At 41.4% G+C, this 19,115-nt stretch overlaps 1 protein-coding gene across 5 annotated transcripts in view; it reads left to right on the top strand.

Annotated features, from left to right (window-relative positions):
• The window catches only part of ATF7IP2 (activating transcription factor 7 interacting protein 2), a 66,830-nt gene extending 56,506 nt beyond the window's left edge, over positions 1-10,324 (top strand). For all 5 annotated transcript variants that reach the window (XM_036928187.2, XM_036928186.2, XM_036928184.2 and 2 more), the window contains 4 exons: positions 762-817; positions 1,265-1,331; positions 7,683-7,768; positions 8,717-10,324. In XM_036928187.2, coding sequence (XP_036784082.2) covers positions 762-817; positions 1,265-1,331; positions 7,683-7,768; positions 8,717-9,148 — 641 coding nt within the window. In that variant the 3' untranslated portion in view covers positions 9,149-10,324. The remainder of the gene's footprint in view (positions 1-761; positions 818-1,264; positions 1,332-7,682; positions 7,769-8,716) is intronic.
• Positions 10,325-19,115: the final 8,791 nt, after the last annotated feature.

The raw sequence follows: 19,115 nt of genomic DNA, 5'->3' as shown, positions 1-19,115 counted from the left end.
GATTTGTAAATTATAAAGTTACTTACCTTTCATATATGTTATTTATTTACTTGTTTGCTCTGGCCTGTGTTGGTGGTAGTAATTATTTGTTTCTTGTTTGCTTTTTTTAATCTATTAAGTTATGTAGTCCACTTAAAATTTAAAATTTGGCTATTAGTATCTTTGATTTTTCTAATTTTCATTTTTTTAAATAATACTTTTGTTGCTCTTTAAAGCTTCTGTCTTAATACACTTACGTAAAAATCTTTAACCTTAGATTTCCAATAAATTTCCTCTCTTAAAATAGGTGTCTTGTTGGCCCATAATTTCTCATTCAAAATTCCCCATTTCCTTTTCATTTTTTTATTATATTAGATTATTTGCATCTTAATTTCAGAAAACTTTGTCTCCACTTATATAGTGACCTAATTTGGGCTGTTAAGATTGTGAATCAAATAGTTTTACTGAGGCTTCCTACTGGTTTCAGGAAGAATGCTCCTAAGCCATCTCAGATAGTTTTTTTTTTAAGAGTTAATAATATATTTGTAAAGTTAACAGAACAAAATCTTTCAAACCAAAATCAGATTTTGTGTTTTTGAACTGATTCATCAGTCTTTGGAATAGGCAAAATCAACTGAATTACTTTTTCTGATTATATAATGAACAGTTAATTAGCATCCCATTATTACATGTGTCTCAGCATCCATATGTTACATAGTCCATAAATATTTCATGGTTTAACAGATTTGTGAAATGTTCATATTTTAGTCATTTTCTTTCAGATTCTGAAAAAATTCCATCAGGAAATTCTAACAGTTCACCTGATGCTAAAATTAAGGTAGGTAATAAATATTGTCTCTGAATGTTGTTCGCTTGAATATGTTATTTCTCAGAGTTAACTAACATTAGTTTTAGTGTTGCTCCGGTTGGATAACTCAGGTTTGTCATTCATTTGGGAGATTCATTCTCTGAGAAATTAACAGTAGCTAGTTTGCATAACCAGGTTCCCAGTCAAGCTTAAACATTCAAAAGCAAACAGCTAATGATAAACATATTTCACAGTCATACTTACTTACCCTATTAACTCACTTAGACACTTAATCGTATTCTTGCAAACCACACAGTATTTCATAAGCTTCTCTTTTATAGTGGATTTAAACTAAAACATAAGACTTAACAGTGTTCAATCTGTAGCTTCCAAATGGTTATTAAAAATAGTATGTTTTTTATTTTTTAAAAACATTTTCTGCTGTTGAGGCATAATCTTTTTTTCTTAACTTTTCAGGCTGTAGGGCAGAAATTTGATTCTGTGATTGATCTGACAAATGAAGGCCTATCAAACTGCAACCCAGGTAAAGGATTTGTCTTTCTTTTTTTAAGAAAGAGGGAATGGTGACAAGTCAAAATGCATTTGACCCATTTATGAAGTTTATTTTAGTGTGTGTGTGTGTGTGTGTGTGTGTGTGTGTGTGTGTGTGTGTGTTATAGTTCTGTGCAATTTCATCACGTGTACATTCATGTAACGGCCACATCAAATCACATGACCATCTAGCACCACTGGCTTCCCTGGTGCTGCCCCTTAGTGGCCGCACCTACCTCCTGCCCCCAGTCCCTAAACCCTGACAACCTCTGATCTGTCCTCACCACTGTAATGGTTTTTCTCATGGGTGTCATATAAATGGGATGATACAATTTGTATCCTTCTGAGATTGCTTTCTTGCACTTAGCAGAATTCCCCCCACATAACAATCCAGATTGTTACGTGTATGGTAGACACTTGTGCTGAACTGTTCCTTTCCGCAGAAATTGGCTTTCCAAGCTCTCCTTACCCTTGGTGTTTTGTGCATACCAGTTAGCTTTGTTACATTGTTCTGTAATTGTTTCTTTATGTATCTGTCCTCCTGAAAGGAATTGAATGAATTAGCATTTTAATCTGTAAATTTCCATCCTTCTAGCACAGTGCTCGGCACAAGTACACTTTTCAAAAAAATGTTGAATTAATGCAGCAGATTTTACAGATTTAAAATGTTGTAAAAGAAATGTAAGTTTATATACTGTAAATGGGAGTGTAAATTAATCTTTCTGGAAAACATCTTATCAATATAAAAAACTTACAATATGCAAGCCTTTTGACCCAGAATTTCTTTGAATAGTTCTCTGAAGAAATCTCTGAAGTCAAATGTATAGGGAGGTATGAAAATGTTCATTGCCGTGCTATTTGTGAAAAGTAAAACTTCGGAAACCCTTAAATTTCTAGAAAGAAGGGATTGATTATGCAAATTAGATTTATGCAGTGCAGCAATATTCAGACATTAAAAATAATGTAGAAGAAGTACATGTATTGATGTAAATAAACATACTAATGATATAAGAAGAGAAAAAAGTGATAACAGTCTATATATAGAATTGTGATGGACTAATTGGGACCAGATTTAACTTTTCTGCAGTAAACAATTAGAAAACTAAACAAGATAAAAGAAAAACTTTTTCAGTTTTGCAGCATAGGACTGCAGTCCCTGAGAGAAAGGAATGAATGACAGGAGCCCTATAGTGTGCCCCACTATCTTCCGGGACTGTAGTACAGTGAAGGAGACCCCACACAGAGAGTAGCTCTTTGTGAGGTGAGAATACAGAGATTGCCATTCAGAGGCTGACTCCCCTGGAGGGGAGGAGGAGTATCAGGATGAGGGAGCCAGCCACTCAGAGGAAGAGCTCCGAGAGGCAGCATAGGAGTCCTCTTGAGTCTTTGCCAAAATATTAAGCCACACATTCATAGACTGAAACTCCACAAATGTGGGCAAAGAATGACCAAGGAACTTTATGCTGAACAGTTTCCAGAGTTCAAATAGAGGTGGGAAATGGTCAGTTCTGACCAGCCAAGAGTGGCAGATTCTTATTGAATATGTGAGTGTAAACCCATCTTACAGGAAAAAACCTTGCTCTAATAAAACCTAATAACAAGCTTTTGAAAGGACCAGGCTGAATTGCAGGTAACCCAGTGACTTATACAAAGTCCGTTGTCTATTAAGACAACAGTTAAACACACAACCATGTAAAATTCATAATACCCATCATCCAATTTAAAAAAATGACTAGAGATGCAAAGAAAAAAAATGGAACCCAAAACCAGGAGAAAAATCAGTCAGTAGAAACCAATGTAGAAATGAGAGAGATGACAGAAGTTACAGATGGAGACTTTAAAACAGTTGATAGAAATATTTCAAAGATTTAAAGGAAAACATGAACAAAACAAGAAGAGGAAAAAAAGATACAAAATAGAACCAAATGACAAAAAAGAGAATACTTCAGTGGATATTAAAAACAGCAAGTTTAATGGATAGAAGAAAACAGCATATTAGACGCCAAAGGAAAGCACACAGGCATACTGGAGGGAATAGTTCCTGACCGAGTGGTTTGGAAAGAAGCTATCCAAAGTAAGACTGAGTAAAAAGAAAAAAGAAAAAGAGGCTGGGGAAAAAAGAATCAGACCTTCAGGGACCTGTGGGACATGATCAAGTGGTCTAACATACATGTATGGTCAGAAGTTTTCCAAATTTAATGAGAAGCACAAACCCATATAACCAAGAATTTCAAGTAGCATAAATACCTAGAAAACCATGTCAAGGCACGTCATAATCAATTCCTGAAAACCAGTGATGAGGAGAAAAATCCTAAAAACAATGAGAAAAGCAAGATATATACAGAAAGGGAAATTTAAAAATATATACAAAAACCAATATATACAGAAGAACAAATAACAGTTTTCTCAATTGGAACTATGCAAACCAAAAAACAGTCAAATGACACCATTAAAAGGCTGGGGGAAAATAATTGTTAACCTAGAATTCTATATCCAGAAAATAAATCTGTCAAAAGATGAAAGCAAAATTAAGACTTTTTCAGATAAAATTTGTTGGCAGCAAACCTTCATTATCAAATATAAAGGAAGTTCTTCAAGCAAAAGGAAAATACCAGGTGGAAAGTGATTTTTCACAAAGGAATATACCATAGAGTGGAGTTTATAATATGTGTAGAAGTTAATGTATGACAATAGTGCAAAAGAAATGGATGTTGTTATAAGAGTCTTACATTATATGAGTTGTATGCTATTTGAAGATAGACTATAAGTTATTAAAGATACATATGGTAATGCCTAGAGCAATAACATTTTTAAGTGGAAGTATAGCCAGCAGACCCATAGTGGAAATAAAATGAATTTTTAAAACACTCAGTTCAAGAGAAGCCACAAAAGCAAAAAAACAAAAATAAAAAAGACTAGTAGAGAACAAAAGGCAAGACAGTATAATTTAAACCTGACTGTATTGATAATTAGCATGTGTAAATGACCTAAACATGCCATTAAAAAAGCAGACATTGTTGGACTGCACACAAAACAAGATGCAACTGTATGATAACTACATGATGCACTTTAAATATAAGTATATAGACAGGTTAAAGTGAAAAGGACGGAAGAAGATGAAGCATGCAAACACGAATCATAAGAAGCTTGGAGTCACTATATTACGGTCAGACAAAAAGACTTCAGAACAAGGAATATTACCAAGGAAAAGAAAGGCTATTTTGTAATGATAAAGCAGTCATTTCGTCAGGAAGACATAGTAAACCTAGGTGTGTATGCACTTCATAGTAGAACTTCAAAATTCCTGATGCAAACACTGATAGGACTGAAATTACAAATAGAAGTAAACAACTATAATCAGAGGTTGCAACACTATCAATCAACTTAACCTAATTGATGTTTATAGAACATTCAATCCAACCATGGCAAAATGCATTCTTTTTAAGTGCTTATGAAACATGCAGATCAGATTTTGGACCATAAAACAAGTCTATTTAAAAGGATTGTAATCAAAGTATGTTCTCTGACACAACAGAATTAATTAATAATCAGTAACAGAAAGATAGTTGAAAAATCCCTAGATATTTGGAAACTAATCATGTTTCTAAACAACCCATGAGTCAAAAAAGAAATCAAAAGGGAAATTTAAAAATATTTTGAACTGAATGAAAATGAAAACACAGCATATCAAAATTTGAGGAATGCAGCTAAAACAGTTCTTAGAGGGAAGGTACTAGCATTAATGTTTATATTAGAAAAAGTGTTAGGTCTAAAATGAACAATCTAAGCTTCTACCTTAAGATAGACGCTGGGAAAAAAGAAGATGAAACCTAAAGAAAGTAGATGACACCTCACTAGGGAAGACAGGGCACTGGCAGATAAGCACAGGAAGGCAACCTCAGCATCATTTTTCATATTCATAATAGCCCCAAACTAGAAACAGTTCACATGTCCATCAACAGGTGGTTAAACAGGTTACAGCTTATCTACACAGCTAAACAGTACTCAACAGTAAAAATGAACAAAGTAATTGTTATATACAACGACATGGATGAATCTGAGAAACATTATGGTGGGCAGAAGAATCTTACATACTGTGTTTTATTATTCATTAGGGGAATTTAAAACCATCATGAGATACCACAACATATCACTAGAATGTCTAAATTAAAAACAAGAAATTTACAAAGTTCTGCCAAGGATGTGGAACGGGCTGGAGTTCCTCATGCTTTGATGGTGGGATAAAATGATAAAATCACTTTGGATGGAAGTGGTTTCAAGTTTCTCAAAGCAGTGACTATGCCCTTACCAGATGACACTAGTTCACTCTTAGGTATTTACCCAGTAGAAATTAAAAACTACATCTACACAAAGACTTTCATACAAATGTACATGACAACTTTATTCATAATAGCCCCAAACTTGAAACAGTTCGCATGTCCATCAACAGGTGGTTAAACAGGTTACAGCTTATCTACACAGCTAAACAGTACTCAACAATAAAAATGAACAAAGTAATTGTTATATACAACGACATGGATGAATCTGAGAAACATTATGGTGGGCAGAAGAATCTTACATACCGTGTGAGTTATGTGAAGTTCTAGAAAAGGCAACTCTGATCTTTAGTGACAACAAACCTGTGTGGTTTCATGGCGCCGGAGGTGAGAGAGGAATGGGAAAGAACCTCTGGGGTTCTTTCAGCATTAACAGAATCAACAGCATTCTGTGGCTTAATTTTGGGGATTGTTTCACACGTGCACTCATCAAAACTCAGAGTTGCACATTTAAAATGTGTACATTTTATTGTATGTGAATTATATTCAAATAGTTCATTGAAAAATGCCAACTTTAAAAATCATTTTTACAGTGTATGTGCATCTCCACGTGCGTATACATGCCATGCTGCAAAGGACCCAGAAGGTCAGACACCAAAGGGTTAAGTTGAAACCAGAGGCCACAATTCTCATCTAGCACTTTAATGAGGAACCTTAAAAAATGGGATACCGGCTGCTATTGCTTTGAAAATACAAAACACTGCAATAACCATTACTCATTTTTATAAAGATAAGGATATAAGTTGGGGAGTATTTAGAATACATTAACACTGATGACACAAAGGATGTAAACATTAACTAGTTTGGGATAAAAGTCCTGTTTTGTCTAGTCTCTTCATCAAGTTGAGTTTCCGTCTTAGCCTATTTTAGTTTGCCAAGGGCCTGTTCATGTATTGCCTTGAAAGAAGGAATGTTAGTTACACGAAGTTATTATTTGTTAGAATTTTTTTGTATGATACTATTAGCTTGAAATTTTAAAGGTTATTTGTATCAGCTTTTGTGTGATGATTAACCTACAGATTACGATTTCACAAATCTAGTTCTAGTTAAACCAGTTAAAAAGGCTGTACAGACTCTCTTACAATTAAAACCATAAAGTTATTATCTCTTCTAAAAAGGGTTTTTTAACATCAGTAAATAAAACTAAGAAATTAACTTTGAAACACAATACAGGATCTTGATTCTCCTTGTCAGTCAAAAGAAAAAGACAAGTAAAAGAAATTTCGTTTGGGGAAAGTCACAAAGTATTTCAAGCAATTACATAAAGGCTTATAAAATACATCTGAAATGGCTTTTACTGTTTATTAGATATGCTCAAACTTGTGAAATTTTTAGCAACCCAGCCCTACTGCTTCCCAGGACAGAGCCCCTTAGCATCACCATGTGTGTTCTCCCTGGCTGACTTCAAACCATTTTAGACCTACTAAACCCTCTTTCTCTCCTCACACCCACATGTTCTTTATATCCCCCTTTCCTTTCTTCCTCCCACCATTTCTCTTTCTTACGACTTTCCTTTCTGCCCCTCCTTCCCCTCTCCCTGTCCATAATCCACAGTTTATGTCTTTTGCCCTCTAAGCTAACCCAGACCTCAGCAGGAGAAATTCCTATACCACAGCCTGTGTGAGTTTTTACTTTGACTTCCCAGGGCTGGAGGGTTACACATTCATGCAGGATTGTAAATGGCTCTGTGTTCACAAACATCCGTTATTGACCTAACAGCAAAATCTGCCATTTAGAGCCCTGGGCAGGGATCTGTCTCCCGTGTATAATTTCGCCTTGTTTCCACTTGTGTAATAACTTAACTGTTTACATTAAGAGGGAAGTTTTGGTCACATTTAATGAAAATTATATTTTGGGTCTAGAACTTTTATCAAAAGTTTATCTTCACAGTTTTGTAATTGTAGTTCACATTTAATTACCACCCAAAATGTAAACTATTCTTTGCTTAAAGGCTGTAGAAGTGATTATTGCAGATAAACCTTACTTCTTAAACCTTGTGTTCACAGGAAGTCCAATATCCATCCTGGAGTCATCTATAAAAGCTATTTCAATCTCAAAAGAGACCGTTTCAGTGGCACCAAACGCAGCCCAGGTACTGATATGAAATGCTCTCTAAGGGGTATTCATTCCAAATTGAGTGGAAGTAACCATTTTAGTCATTAAGAAACAGTTGGGTCACATTTCAGCTTAGAAAGCACTTAAATGTGCATTTTAAAATATGCTACTGTGAGTCTACTTATCTACACAAAGTAATTGAATTTTCCAGAAGCTGTAGAAATTAAAACAAATACACATTTTTTTATCCAATAAATTGGAAAAGATTTTTCTCTGAAGAGTAATAACCATTGTTGATGAGGGTAGAGAGAAATGGGTATTCCTGTATACACTCATACTTTTCATGGAAATTGCGCCGTGTTTGGGAACACAATTTGGACATGAGATGGACTAATTTATTCAGAATGTCTGAGACCTAATCCATTCTGAATGAGTGACAGTCCAGAGTGTAAAAATCTTAACTCCAAAAACATCTTAGGCTTGTAAAGACTGATCCAGCTTAACATATTCTTGAAGCATCTTTGTGTTCTTATGTTTTCGATAAACGGATTGAAGAATGGGAAACATATATACAGCTGATGCTTGAACAACATGGGGGCTGGGGTGCTGACTCTTGACTCTCTCACAGTTGAAAATCCAAATATAGCTTTTGACTCCACAAAAACTTAACTATGAACAGCCTATTGTTGACCAGAAGCTTTAGCGTCAACATAAAGTCAATTAACATGTTTTGTGTATTAGTATGTACTATATACTATATTTTTACAATAAAGTAAGCTAAAAAAAGGGGGGGAAATTTTTGTCAAATTGTTAAAAACTTTTATTGTCTCCAGATCTTATTGGAAAAAAACCCATGTATAAGTGAAACTGTGCAATTCAAACCCATGTTGTTCAAGGGTCAACTGTAGTAAAACTGCAGCTGCCCACTTAAAATAATCAGAACCCCCACTCCAGGTCGCTGAGCTTTTTCACAAATGTGTTCTAGGTTCTTGAGTCCTTTGAGCACCTGCCACCCCTTCCACCACCACCGTCACCACCGCCTGAAGTGGTGGACAGAGTCCGAGACACACTTCCGCCCCAGAAGCCTGAGCTCAAAGTGAAACGGGTACTGAAGCCCAGGGGCATTGCCCTGACCTGGAACATCGCCAAGATCAACCCCAGGTGTGCTCCGGTGGAGAGCTACCACCTCTTCCTGTGCCACGAGAACCCTAGGAACAAGTTGATCTGGAAGAAAATTGGAGAAATTAAAGCTTTACCACTCCCAATGGCCTGTACTTTATCTCAGTTTTTAGCTTCCAACAAATATTATTTCACTGTCCAATCAAAAGATATTTTTGGGCGATACGGACCATTTTGTGATATAAAGTCTATCCCTGGGTTTTCTGAAAACCTTACCGAAAAGAGAAGTCTTCAATAATTACATATTGTACCGCATTTTGTTTTGTTTTTTCACAGTTGTTTGTTCACAGTGTTTCTGTAACACTATTTGCCATCTTAAAGGGCCAGTTCAGATTGTGAACCCTTTGTATAGGGACAGCCATCTTCCCTGTGTTGTAAGTGACCTCTAGTTTCATGAATCTCTGATTTGCATTCAGTAAGGACTTGCAGTGGGTGGGTATGTTCTGAAACATACACTACACTATCAGAGACCCACGTCGCTAAGCTGTGCTGTGAACAATACCTTTAGTGGCTCTGGGGCTGCTGATACAGAAGCCCTAGTTTACAAGTAACCATGTCCTCTGTTGACAGCCAGCTTTTGGTTACCTACTTGTGGTCTGTACAGGTAGGGAAAAATCAGCTCTACTGAGACCAGATCATTCCTAGGGTGCATCTCCACCAAGAGTTTATTAAATGTCTTCTCATCCTGTTCAAATCTAAGGGCTATTAATGTGTGCCCTCCACATCCCCGTCCCCCCCACCCCCTCCAATTTTTGTCTGTGTCAGTCATTTGGGGAAAACAGGAAGTTTTCCCTAAATGTGTATATTTAGACACATAATAAAGTTAAATATTGTGTGCTGTGTACACAGTACAGAATGTCTTATAAAAGCATTTTTTGACCTATTTCAACTGAAGAAAATGGAGTTGTCTGCCTTAGATTTAAGGCTTTAATTTGTTGACTCCCTAATTCTACCCTTGTTTCCTGGCTGTCGTCGTTACCTGGAGAAAGAACGTATCACTAAGGGGCTCCAACAGATGTGTCCCGGGCATGCCTCTGTGTGAGGAACACGAGTGAGGCTGATGCTAGAACCAGGAGCCCTGGCAGCTCAGCAGGTAGAGAAGCTGGAGGCAGCGGGTAGTGGGATGTAGGCAGCTGTTAGAACCGGTGGCCCCAGGGAAGGGGAAGACAGGAGGGAAACGGGGTCAACGCTTCACAGTAAATGAGCCGCATCCTGGACTTGTGGATAATTCAGCTTGAAAAGCAAGGGGGTCTTCCTAGCAACGAGCCCCAGGCAATCCTGTGAACTTGTTTGGCTTATAAACCCTAGAAAAGGCAGCCCCGGGCAGTATCCTCTCCTGGAGCCCCTCCCGTCTAGAGTGAGTCTTTTTCTTTCCTTTTCCCTCCTCATTAAAGGCTTTGCTGGTTGTTTCATACCCTTGTCTGTTGGCTTCCTTCGTCGTCACCTCCAAGACACAATCCTGGGAGACTCAGCACCTCAGCTGGTAACGTCTGGGGTCTTGTCCAGGATCGCCTCTGAAGGGTGGGTATCCGCTGCAACCAGTCCTTCACTTTCCTTACAATGACGCATCACCTGCTGCACATAACATTGGGCACCCGACAGCCTTTTTAAAAAGTGATTAGCGTGGCTTCTGACCTTAAAGACTTGGGTGTGAGGTTCCTCTGAGTCCTCAGTTGGTCCCCCGTCTCCCTCAGGAGTCAGGAATGGTGGCTGAGTGGGGAACCTGAAGCTCTCCTTGGGTGCAGGGTGCAGGTCAAAGCCACTCCTTGGCGGATGCCCTCAGGTCTCCTGTCAGACCCCGGCAGCCCAGTCGGGCATCCGTGAGGAGCTGCTTCTCTCCTGTTTCTGCGGGCGGACCTCAGGAGAGTGCCCTGAGTATCCTCCTGCGAGAGCGGTTGGGCGACCACGTCCAGCTCTCCACAGAAGCCCCTGATACGGACTGAGCATTCCTGATTCTTCCTTTACTGTATCATGAAGTAAACGGTGTTCGCCCTCGCTAGGACCCCTCTGGTGTCTCCTCAGGAGGTAGGAGAACTGGGCAGCACCAATTGAGTTGAGTGTTGGGCGCAGCTCTTCCTGCCCGTCCCTGGTGTCCGATGGGGAATGGGAAAGCAGGTGTCTGGGCAGTCCCCCCAAACAAAGCGAATTATTCCCTGGATCCCGACCCCAGCCCTGGGATGCTGACTCGGCGGGCAGCTGTGTCTGCGGAGGTTTCTCCCTGCATACCAGGTGGAACACCCATCCTGACCAAGTGGGGTGCCTATTAGGGCACTGGGCTAGATTCCCCAAAAGCGCTCTCTCGCAGGAATTGCAGCAAGTCTGGGTCGAGCCCGCACCCACCTTACCAAGCGTGGAAGCACCAACGGTAAGCCCCTATAAGGAGGGGAGTCCCACAGAGAGGTTGCTGGTGGCTCACCCGAACATCTTGAAATACTTGAAACAAGGCCCCAGTGAGTTGCAGGCACAGTTGCTGGAAGAAACATTGCTCCCTCCTGCCCCACGTACGCTGTCTCCTGGCCGCACCTAGGAGTGGGTGTGGCCGCGGACCTTGGTGTTTGAAGGACCTCCGTGGGCCACACTGTACGAGGTATGGGGGAGGGTCTGACCCACAGGTTACAAGTTACCCCCTGGATAGGAAAGTGGCTTTTAAACTGTCTGCTTCCCTGCCGGAGGGGGTAACTGCCATATTGGCAGGGACTTTGGCCACGCAGGTGTGGCCAATAAATACCACAATTTCTGTTGAAGGCTGAACCGATGCTCTGCCAGTGTCTTCAGGCGCCCTGGTCTGGTATCAGACCAGGGAAACCGCCCCTGGCAGTCACTGTTTTGTCACAAGATGACAAGGTGGCTTGTATCCTCCCAGATAGCCAGGACTTGCCATCGATGGTGTCTGTCTGCCCTGTCTTTCCGCCCAGGTTGACAGAGCAATAGTATGGTGGCATGGCCCAAACTTTGGCCCAGATACATAATGTCTCCCACTGCTGGCCGTGTGTGGAACTGCCCACGGACATCACTGCCGGACTGCCACGGAAAATCATCCCCGCCAACCTGTCCACGTGGGAGTGAGTGCCTTCGAGCCTGGAGTCGCAGTGATGCCGAAGATGAAGCAAAACGGTGCACAACCAAGCAATTGATCTGACAATCAGCATACGCTCCGCCTGGGAGGGTACCGTGTATGATGGGCGGGGATGGATGCCTGGTATACATGTGACCTTGCTACCCATAGCTCCTCTGTGCATGGAACAGCAGGTTTCCACACCCAATCGCACGGTTAGCTGGTTACCCAGAGAACTGTGTGCCAACGCCAGTGTTAATCGCACCCTTAAGTGCTGGTGGGACCGTCGCACCCATGTGGGCACTGTGCCGACCGACCTCCTACTGGGAGAAAACGTTTGGATATGTGGGAAATACGGCTGGTCCTATCCCCCTGAGAACTGGACAGGCCGTTGTTCTTGGGGCCGCCAGGACAGATTCTACAGACCTTGCCAAGGCCCACGTATAATTGGGATGCTGTATATTCCCATTGGCATTGTCCCAAACGGATGGCATGGTGGTTTGAACCCCTGGCTATTTTCTTTCCAAGAACTGGCACTATAGATGTAGAATTACAAAAAAATAAATTAAAATTACAAAGCCCTGGCACAGCATGTTGCTCATGCCCTGAATACAACGAGGTCCTCGCTGGCCTTATTGCTAGATGACGTCACCCAAATGCGGAAGATGGTTTTACAAAACAGACTGGCTCTGGATATACTCACAGCTGGGCAAGGGGGCACCTGTGCCTTGCTGCACATTGACTCCTGTGTTTATATCCCAGACCACCAGCAGCAAACACAAGCCGTGCTCCAGGGAACAGATGATGAAGTGCCTCGGATACAAGCCTCATCCCAGGACCCCCCGTCTACGTGGTGGTCACAGCTTGGTCCCGCTTGGCGGTTGTTCCTACACGCGGCCTCCTTGTCTGTTCCCGTTCTTTCTATTGTTTCTGTGGCTCTGGGCACTGCTCTGTATGCAAGAAAGCAGCAGGCGGCTGCTGTCCTATAGAAAGGGGTGGAACGTAGGGAAGCAAGCCCCCCACTTTCCCTAATGTTCTATGAGGACGGCTGTCTGCTGCTTCATCCCAGATACGTCTGTAAACCTTGAAAACACAGCGTGTTGTACCCATGAGTAAGGAGCTAGATAAGAGCCTTGAAGGCTGGACACCAGGCCATGAAGGCCACACACATGTGCATTTTCAATACTTATGTAGCCATGACTCAGCACTATAGCACTATAAAAAGTACAACTTAATGCAAATAAAGTGGCTTCTTTTGAGCACCCTCCATGATGACTCCCACTTCCTTCTTTGCTCTCCGCATCACCCCAAGACCTCAACTGCAGCCCCGGAGCCCCAACATGTGCCTGCCCTCCTGGAGCTGACCTAGTTAGGGACACACGAGATTAACAAGGAGAAAAGTCGCACACGAGATTTTCAGAGCGATGCAACGTGGTCCGTGAGGAACATAAGCAGTGAGGTACTGCAGACAGGGAAGGGGACAGGGGAAGGCTATGTGAGAGGCTGGTTAGGGAGGGCTTCTTGGAGAAGGGGGCCCTTAAACTGAGGGATGGAGCATGTGAAGGAGCAAGGCGTGAGGGTGTTGGAAGCTCTGCTCCCCAAATTGCAGTTCTTTGATCCCAAAGTAAATGCTCCTTTGCCTGTCATTGCAGCTCTTATTTTCAGATCAATACTCACAAATGGTTCATAAAACATTTACACACACACTGACATATACACACACACATAGTAAAAGAAAGATAACTGCAAATGTGACCAAAATGTTAATAGTTGGTGAATCTAAGTGGAAAATAACTTGGGTGTTCATTTCATTACTCTTGCAACTTTTCTGTAGGTTGAAATTTCTCAAAAGAAAAAGTTGGGAGATAAAACAATGGGTTATGGATCACGGGAAGATGGCGGCTTGAGTAGTTCAGAGGAAATCTCCCCAAAACATATATATTTATGAAAATACAATGAATACAACTATTCCTAAAAGAGACACCAGTGGATGCAGTATAACAGCCAGGATACATCTACATCTGTGAGAACTCAACATCACATGAAGGGGGTAAGATACAAGCTGTGGCCAGGCAGGACCCGAACGCTCCCCCACCCCAAAACCCAGCGGGAAGAAAGGAGTCGGAATGGGGAGGGAGTGAAAGCCCAAGACTGCTAAACAACCAGCTCTAGAAACCCGCACCCAAAACGCAGACACAAGGTGCACGGGATGCTGGATATTAGAGAAACGGAAAAGCAAAACCTGTGGGCAGGTCCTTGCAACCGGCGCCCCTGAGACAAAAGAAAAGTGAGTGCTTTCTGCAACTCTTAAAGAGACAGGGACCTCATAGCTGGATGAAGTTGTCGCGATACACATAGCCAGCAGCCTGGGAATCCCGGGGAAACTTAGGCGACCTAAACCCTGGGGAGGCAGTGCAGCTCTGAAGCCCCTCACGGCACTAAGCAGCCTGCCAGTCATTCCTCCAACTGGCACAGACCCCGACACACTGGCCCAGTAACAGGAGAGTGGCAGTGCATGCCGGGGACGGCAGCGCCGGAAGGGACCAGTAGCAGATCCGTGCACCAGCGGTGCCAGACGGGACCAAGAGAGGCTTGTGCGAGCCCGCAGGGGTGTGAGCGAACAGCCCAGGCTCAGCTCGTGCACACTGGCGGCAGTGAAGCCAGAGGAGCCCGGTAGAGGCCTGTGCGGGAGAGCCCCGTGTGCACCTGCAGCAGAGCCAGAGGGAGCAGGCGCGCTCCCAGCAGCCGACCGGAATCCCAGCCCAACACACAGCCGTCCGGGCCAGCCCCAAAGGCCGCTGCTGCCACACAGCTGCCCAGCAGGGGTGCTGCTAGCACAGAGGAGCGCACCTGGCATGCCTGCCACTCCCCACAGGGCTCCGCACTGCTCTGACAGAGACACCGCCCACAGCAGCTTAGGGGATTAACCCAGTGGCTGCCCCAGGAGTGCAGGTAACCATCACAGGCAGCGGAGAAGGGCAAGGCATCCAGCAAGCAGGAAAGGACTTTCTTCTCCCAGCTGACACTCCCACAACCTGCCTACAGCCACCGCTATCACCATGAAAAGGCAAAAAAATTTAGTCCAGTCCAAGATAGTTCAAACAACACCTGAGAACGGATCTGCAGAGGCAGACCTAACCAGTCTCCCTGAAAAAGAATTCAAAATAAAAACCGTAAACATGCTGACAGAGCTGCAGAGAAATATGCAAGAGCTAAGGGATGAAGTCCGGAGGGAGATTACAGAAGTGAAACAAACTCTGGAAGGATTTATAAGCAGAATGGATAAGATGCAAGAGGCCATTGATGGAATAGAAACCAGAGAACAGGAACGCATAGAAGCTGACATAGAGAGAGATAAAAGGATCTCCAGGAATGAAACAATGTTAAGAGAACTGTGTGACCAATCCAAAAGGAACAATATCCGTATTATAGGGGTCCCAGAAGAAGAAGAGAGAGAAAAAGGGATAGAAAGTGTCTTTGAAGAAATAATTGCTGAGAACTTCCCCAAACTGGGGGAGGAAATAGTTGCTCAGACTACGGAGGCACACAGAACTCCCGAGAGACGGGATCCAAAGAGGACAACACCAGGACACATAATAATTAAAATGGCAAAGATCAAGGACAGGGACGGAGTATTAAAGGCAGCCAGAGAGAGAAAAAAGGTCACCTACAAAGGAAAACTCATCAGGCTATCATCAGACTTCTCAACAGAAACCTTACAGGCCAGAAGAGAATGGCATGATATACTTAATGCAATGAAACAGAAGGGCCTTGAACCAAGGATACTGTATCCAGCACGATTATCATTTAAATATGAAGGAGGGATTAAACAATTCCCAGACAAGCAAAAGTTGAGGGAATTTGCCTCCCACAAACCACCTCTACAGGGCATCTTAGAGGGACAGCTCTAGATGGGAGCACTCCTAAAAAGAGCACAGAACAAAACACCCAACATATGAAGAAGGGAGGAGGAGGAATAAGAAGGGAGAGAAATAATCATCAGACTGTGTTTATAACAGCTCAATAAGCGAGTTAAGTCAGACAGTAAGGTAGTAAACAAGCTAACCTTGAACCTTTGGTAACCATGAATCTAAAGCCTGCAATGGCAATAAGTACATATCTTTCAATAATCATCCTAAATGTAAATGGACTGAATGCACCAATCAAAAGACACAGAGTAATAGAATGGATAAAAAAGCAAGACCCATCTATATGCTGCTTACAAGAGACTCACCTCAAACCCAAAGACATGCACAGATTAGAAGTCAAGGGATGGAGAAAGATATTCCATGCAAACAACAGAGAGAAAAAAGCAGGTGTTGCAATACTAGTATCAGACAAAATAGACTTCAAAACTAAGAAAGTAACAAGAGATAAAGAAAGACATTACATAATGATAAAGGGTTCAGTCCAACAAGAGGATTTAACCATTATAAACACATATGCACCCAATACAGGAGAACCAATATATGTGAAACAAATACTAACAGAATTACAGGAGGAAATAGAATGCAATGCATTCATTTTAGGAGACTTTAACACACCACTCACTCCAAAGGACAGATCCACCAGACAGAAAATAAGTAAGGACACAGAGGCACTGAACAACACACTAGAACAGATGGACCTAATAGACATCTATAGAACTCTACATCCAAAAGCAACAGGATACACATTCTTCTCAAGTGCACATGGAACATTCTCCAGAATAGACCACATACTAGGCCACAAAAAGAGCCTCAGTAAATTCCAAAAGATTGAAATCCTACCAACCAACTTTTCAGACCACAAAGGTATAAAACTAGAAATAAATTGTACCAAGAAAGCAAAAAGGCTCACAAACACATGGAGGCTTAACAACATGCTCCTAAATAATCAATGGATCAATGACCAAATCAAAATGGAGATCCAGCAATATATGGAAACAAATGACAACAATAACACAAAGCCCAACTTCTGTGGGACGCAGCAAAAGCAGTCTTAAGAGGAAAGTATATAGCAATCCAGGCATATTTAAAGAAGGAAGAACAATCCCAAATGAATAGGCTAATGTCACAATTATTGAAATTGGAAAAAGAAGAACAAATGAGGCCTAAGGTCAGCAGACAGGGGGACATAATAAAGATCAGAGAAGAAATAAATAAAACTGAGAAGAATAAAATAATAGAAAAAATCAATGAAACCAAGAGCTGGTTCTTCGAGAAAATAAACAAAATAGATAAGCCTCTACCAGACTTATTAAGAGATAAAGAGAGTCAACACACATCAACAGAATCAGAAATGAGAAAGGAAAAATCACGACGGACCCCACAGAAATACAAAGAATTATTAGAGAATACTATGAAAACCTATATGCTAACAAGCTGGGAAACCTAGGAGAAATGGACAACTTCCTAGAAAAATACAACCTTCCAAGACTGACCCAGAAAGAAACAGAAAATCTAAACAGACCAATTACCAGCAAAGAAATTGAATCGGTAATCAAAAAACTACCCAAGAACAAAACCCCCGGGCCAGATGGATTTACCTCAGAATTTTATCAGACATACAGAGAAGACATAATACCCATTCTCCTTAAAGTTTTCCAAAAAATAGAAGAGGAGGGAATACTCCCAAACTCATTCTATGAAGCCAACATCACCCTAATACCAAAACCAGGCAAAGACCCCACCAAAAAAGAAAACTACAGACCAATATCCCTGATGAACGTAGATGCAAAAATACTCAACAAAATATTAGCAAACCAAAATCAAAAATACATTATGAGGATCCTACACCATGACCAAGTGGGATTCATCCCAGGGATGCAAGGATGGTACAACATTCGAAAATCCATCAACATCATCCACCACATCAACAAAAAGAAGACAAAAACCACAAGATCATCTCCATAGATGCTGAAAAAGCATTCAACAAAATTCAACATCCGTTCATGATAAAAACTCTCAACAAAATGGGCATAGAGGGGAAGTACCTCAACATAATAAAGGCCATCTATGATAAACCCACAGCCAACATTATATTGAACAGCGAGAAGCTGAAAGCATTTCCGCTGAGATCGGGAACTAGACAGGGATGCCCACTCTCCCCACTGTTATTTAACATAGTACTGGAGGTCCTAGCCACGGCAACCAGACAAGACAAAGAAATACAAGGAATCCAGATTGGTAAAGAAGAAGTTAAACTGTCACTATTTGCAGATGACATGATATTGTACATAAAAAACCCTAAAGACTCCACCCCAAAACTACTAGAACTAATATCGGAATTCAGCAAAGTTGCAGGATACAAAATTAACACACAGAAATCTGTAGCTTTCCTATACACTAACAATGAACCAATAGAAAGAGAAATCAGGAAGACAATTCCATTCACAATAGCATCAAAAAGAATAAAATACCTAGGAATAAACCTAACCAAGGAAGTGAAAGACCTATACCCTGAAAACTACAAGACACTCTTAAGAGAAATTAAAGAGGTCACTAACAGATGGAAACGCATCCCATGCTCTTGGCTGGGAAGAATCAGTATCATCAAAATGGCCATCCTGCCCAAAGCAATATACAGATTCAATGCAATCCCTATCAAATTACCAACAGCATTCTTCAATGAACTGGAACAAATAGTTCAAAAATTCATATGGAAACACCAAAGACCCCGAATAGCCAAAGCAATCCTGAGAAGGAAGAATAAGGTGGGGGGGATCTCACTCCCCAACTTCAAGCTCTACTACAAAGCCATAGTAATCAAGACAATTTGGTACTGGCACAAGAACAGAGCCACAGACCAGTGGAACAGATTAGAGACTCCAGACATTAACCCAAACATATATGGTCAATTAATACATGATAAAGGAGCCATGGACATACGATGGGGAAAGGACAGTCTCTTCAACAGATGGTGCTGGCAGAACTGGACAGCTACATGTAAGAGAATGAAACTGGATCGCTGCCTAACCCCATACACAAAAGTAAACTCCAAATGGATCAAAGACCTGAATGTAAGTCATGAAACCATAAAACTCTTAGAAAAAAACATAGGCAAAAATCTCATGGACATAAACATGAGTGACTTCTTCATGAACATATCTTGCCGGGCAAGGGAAACAAAGGCAAAAATGAACAAGTGGGACTATATCAAGCTGAAAAGC

This window comes from Manis pentadactyla, chromosome 10, assembly GCF_030020395.1.
Source record: "Manis pentadactyla isolate mManPen7 chromosome 10, mManPen7.hap1, whole genome shotgun sequence".
Classification (NCBI taxonomy): domain Eukaryota; kingdom Metazoa; phylum Chordata; class Mammalia; order Pholidota; family Manidae; genus Manis; species Manis pentadactyla.
Note: the sequence above shows the minus strand (reverse complement) of the source record. Positions and strands in the feature narration are given on the sequence as shown.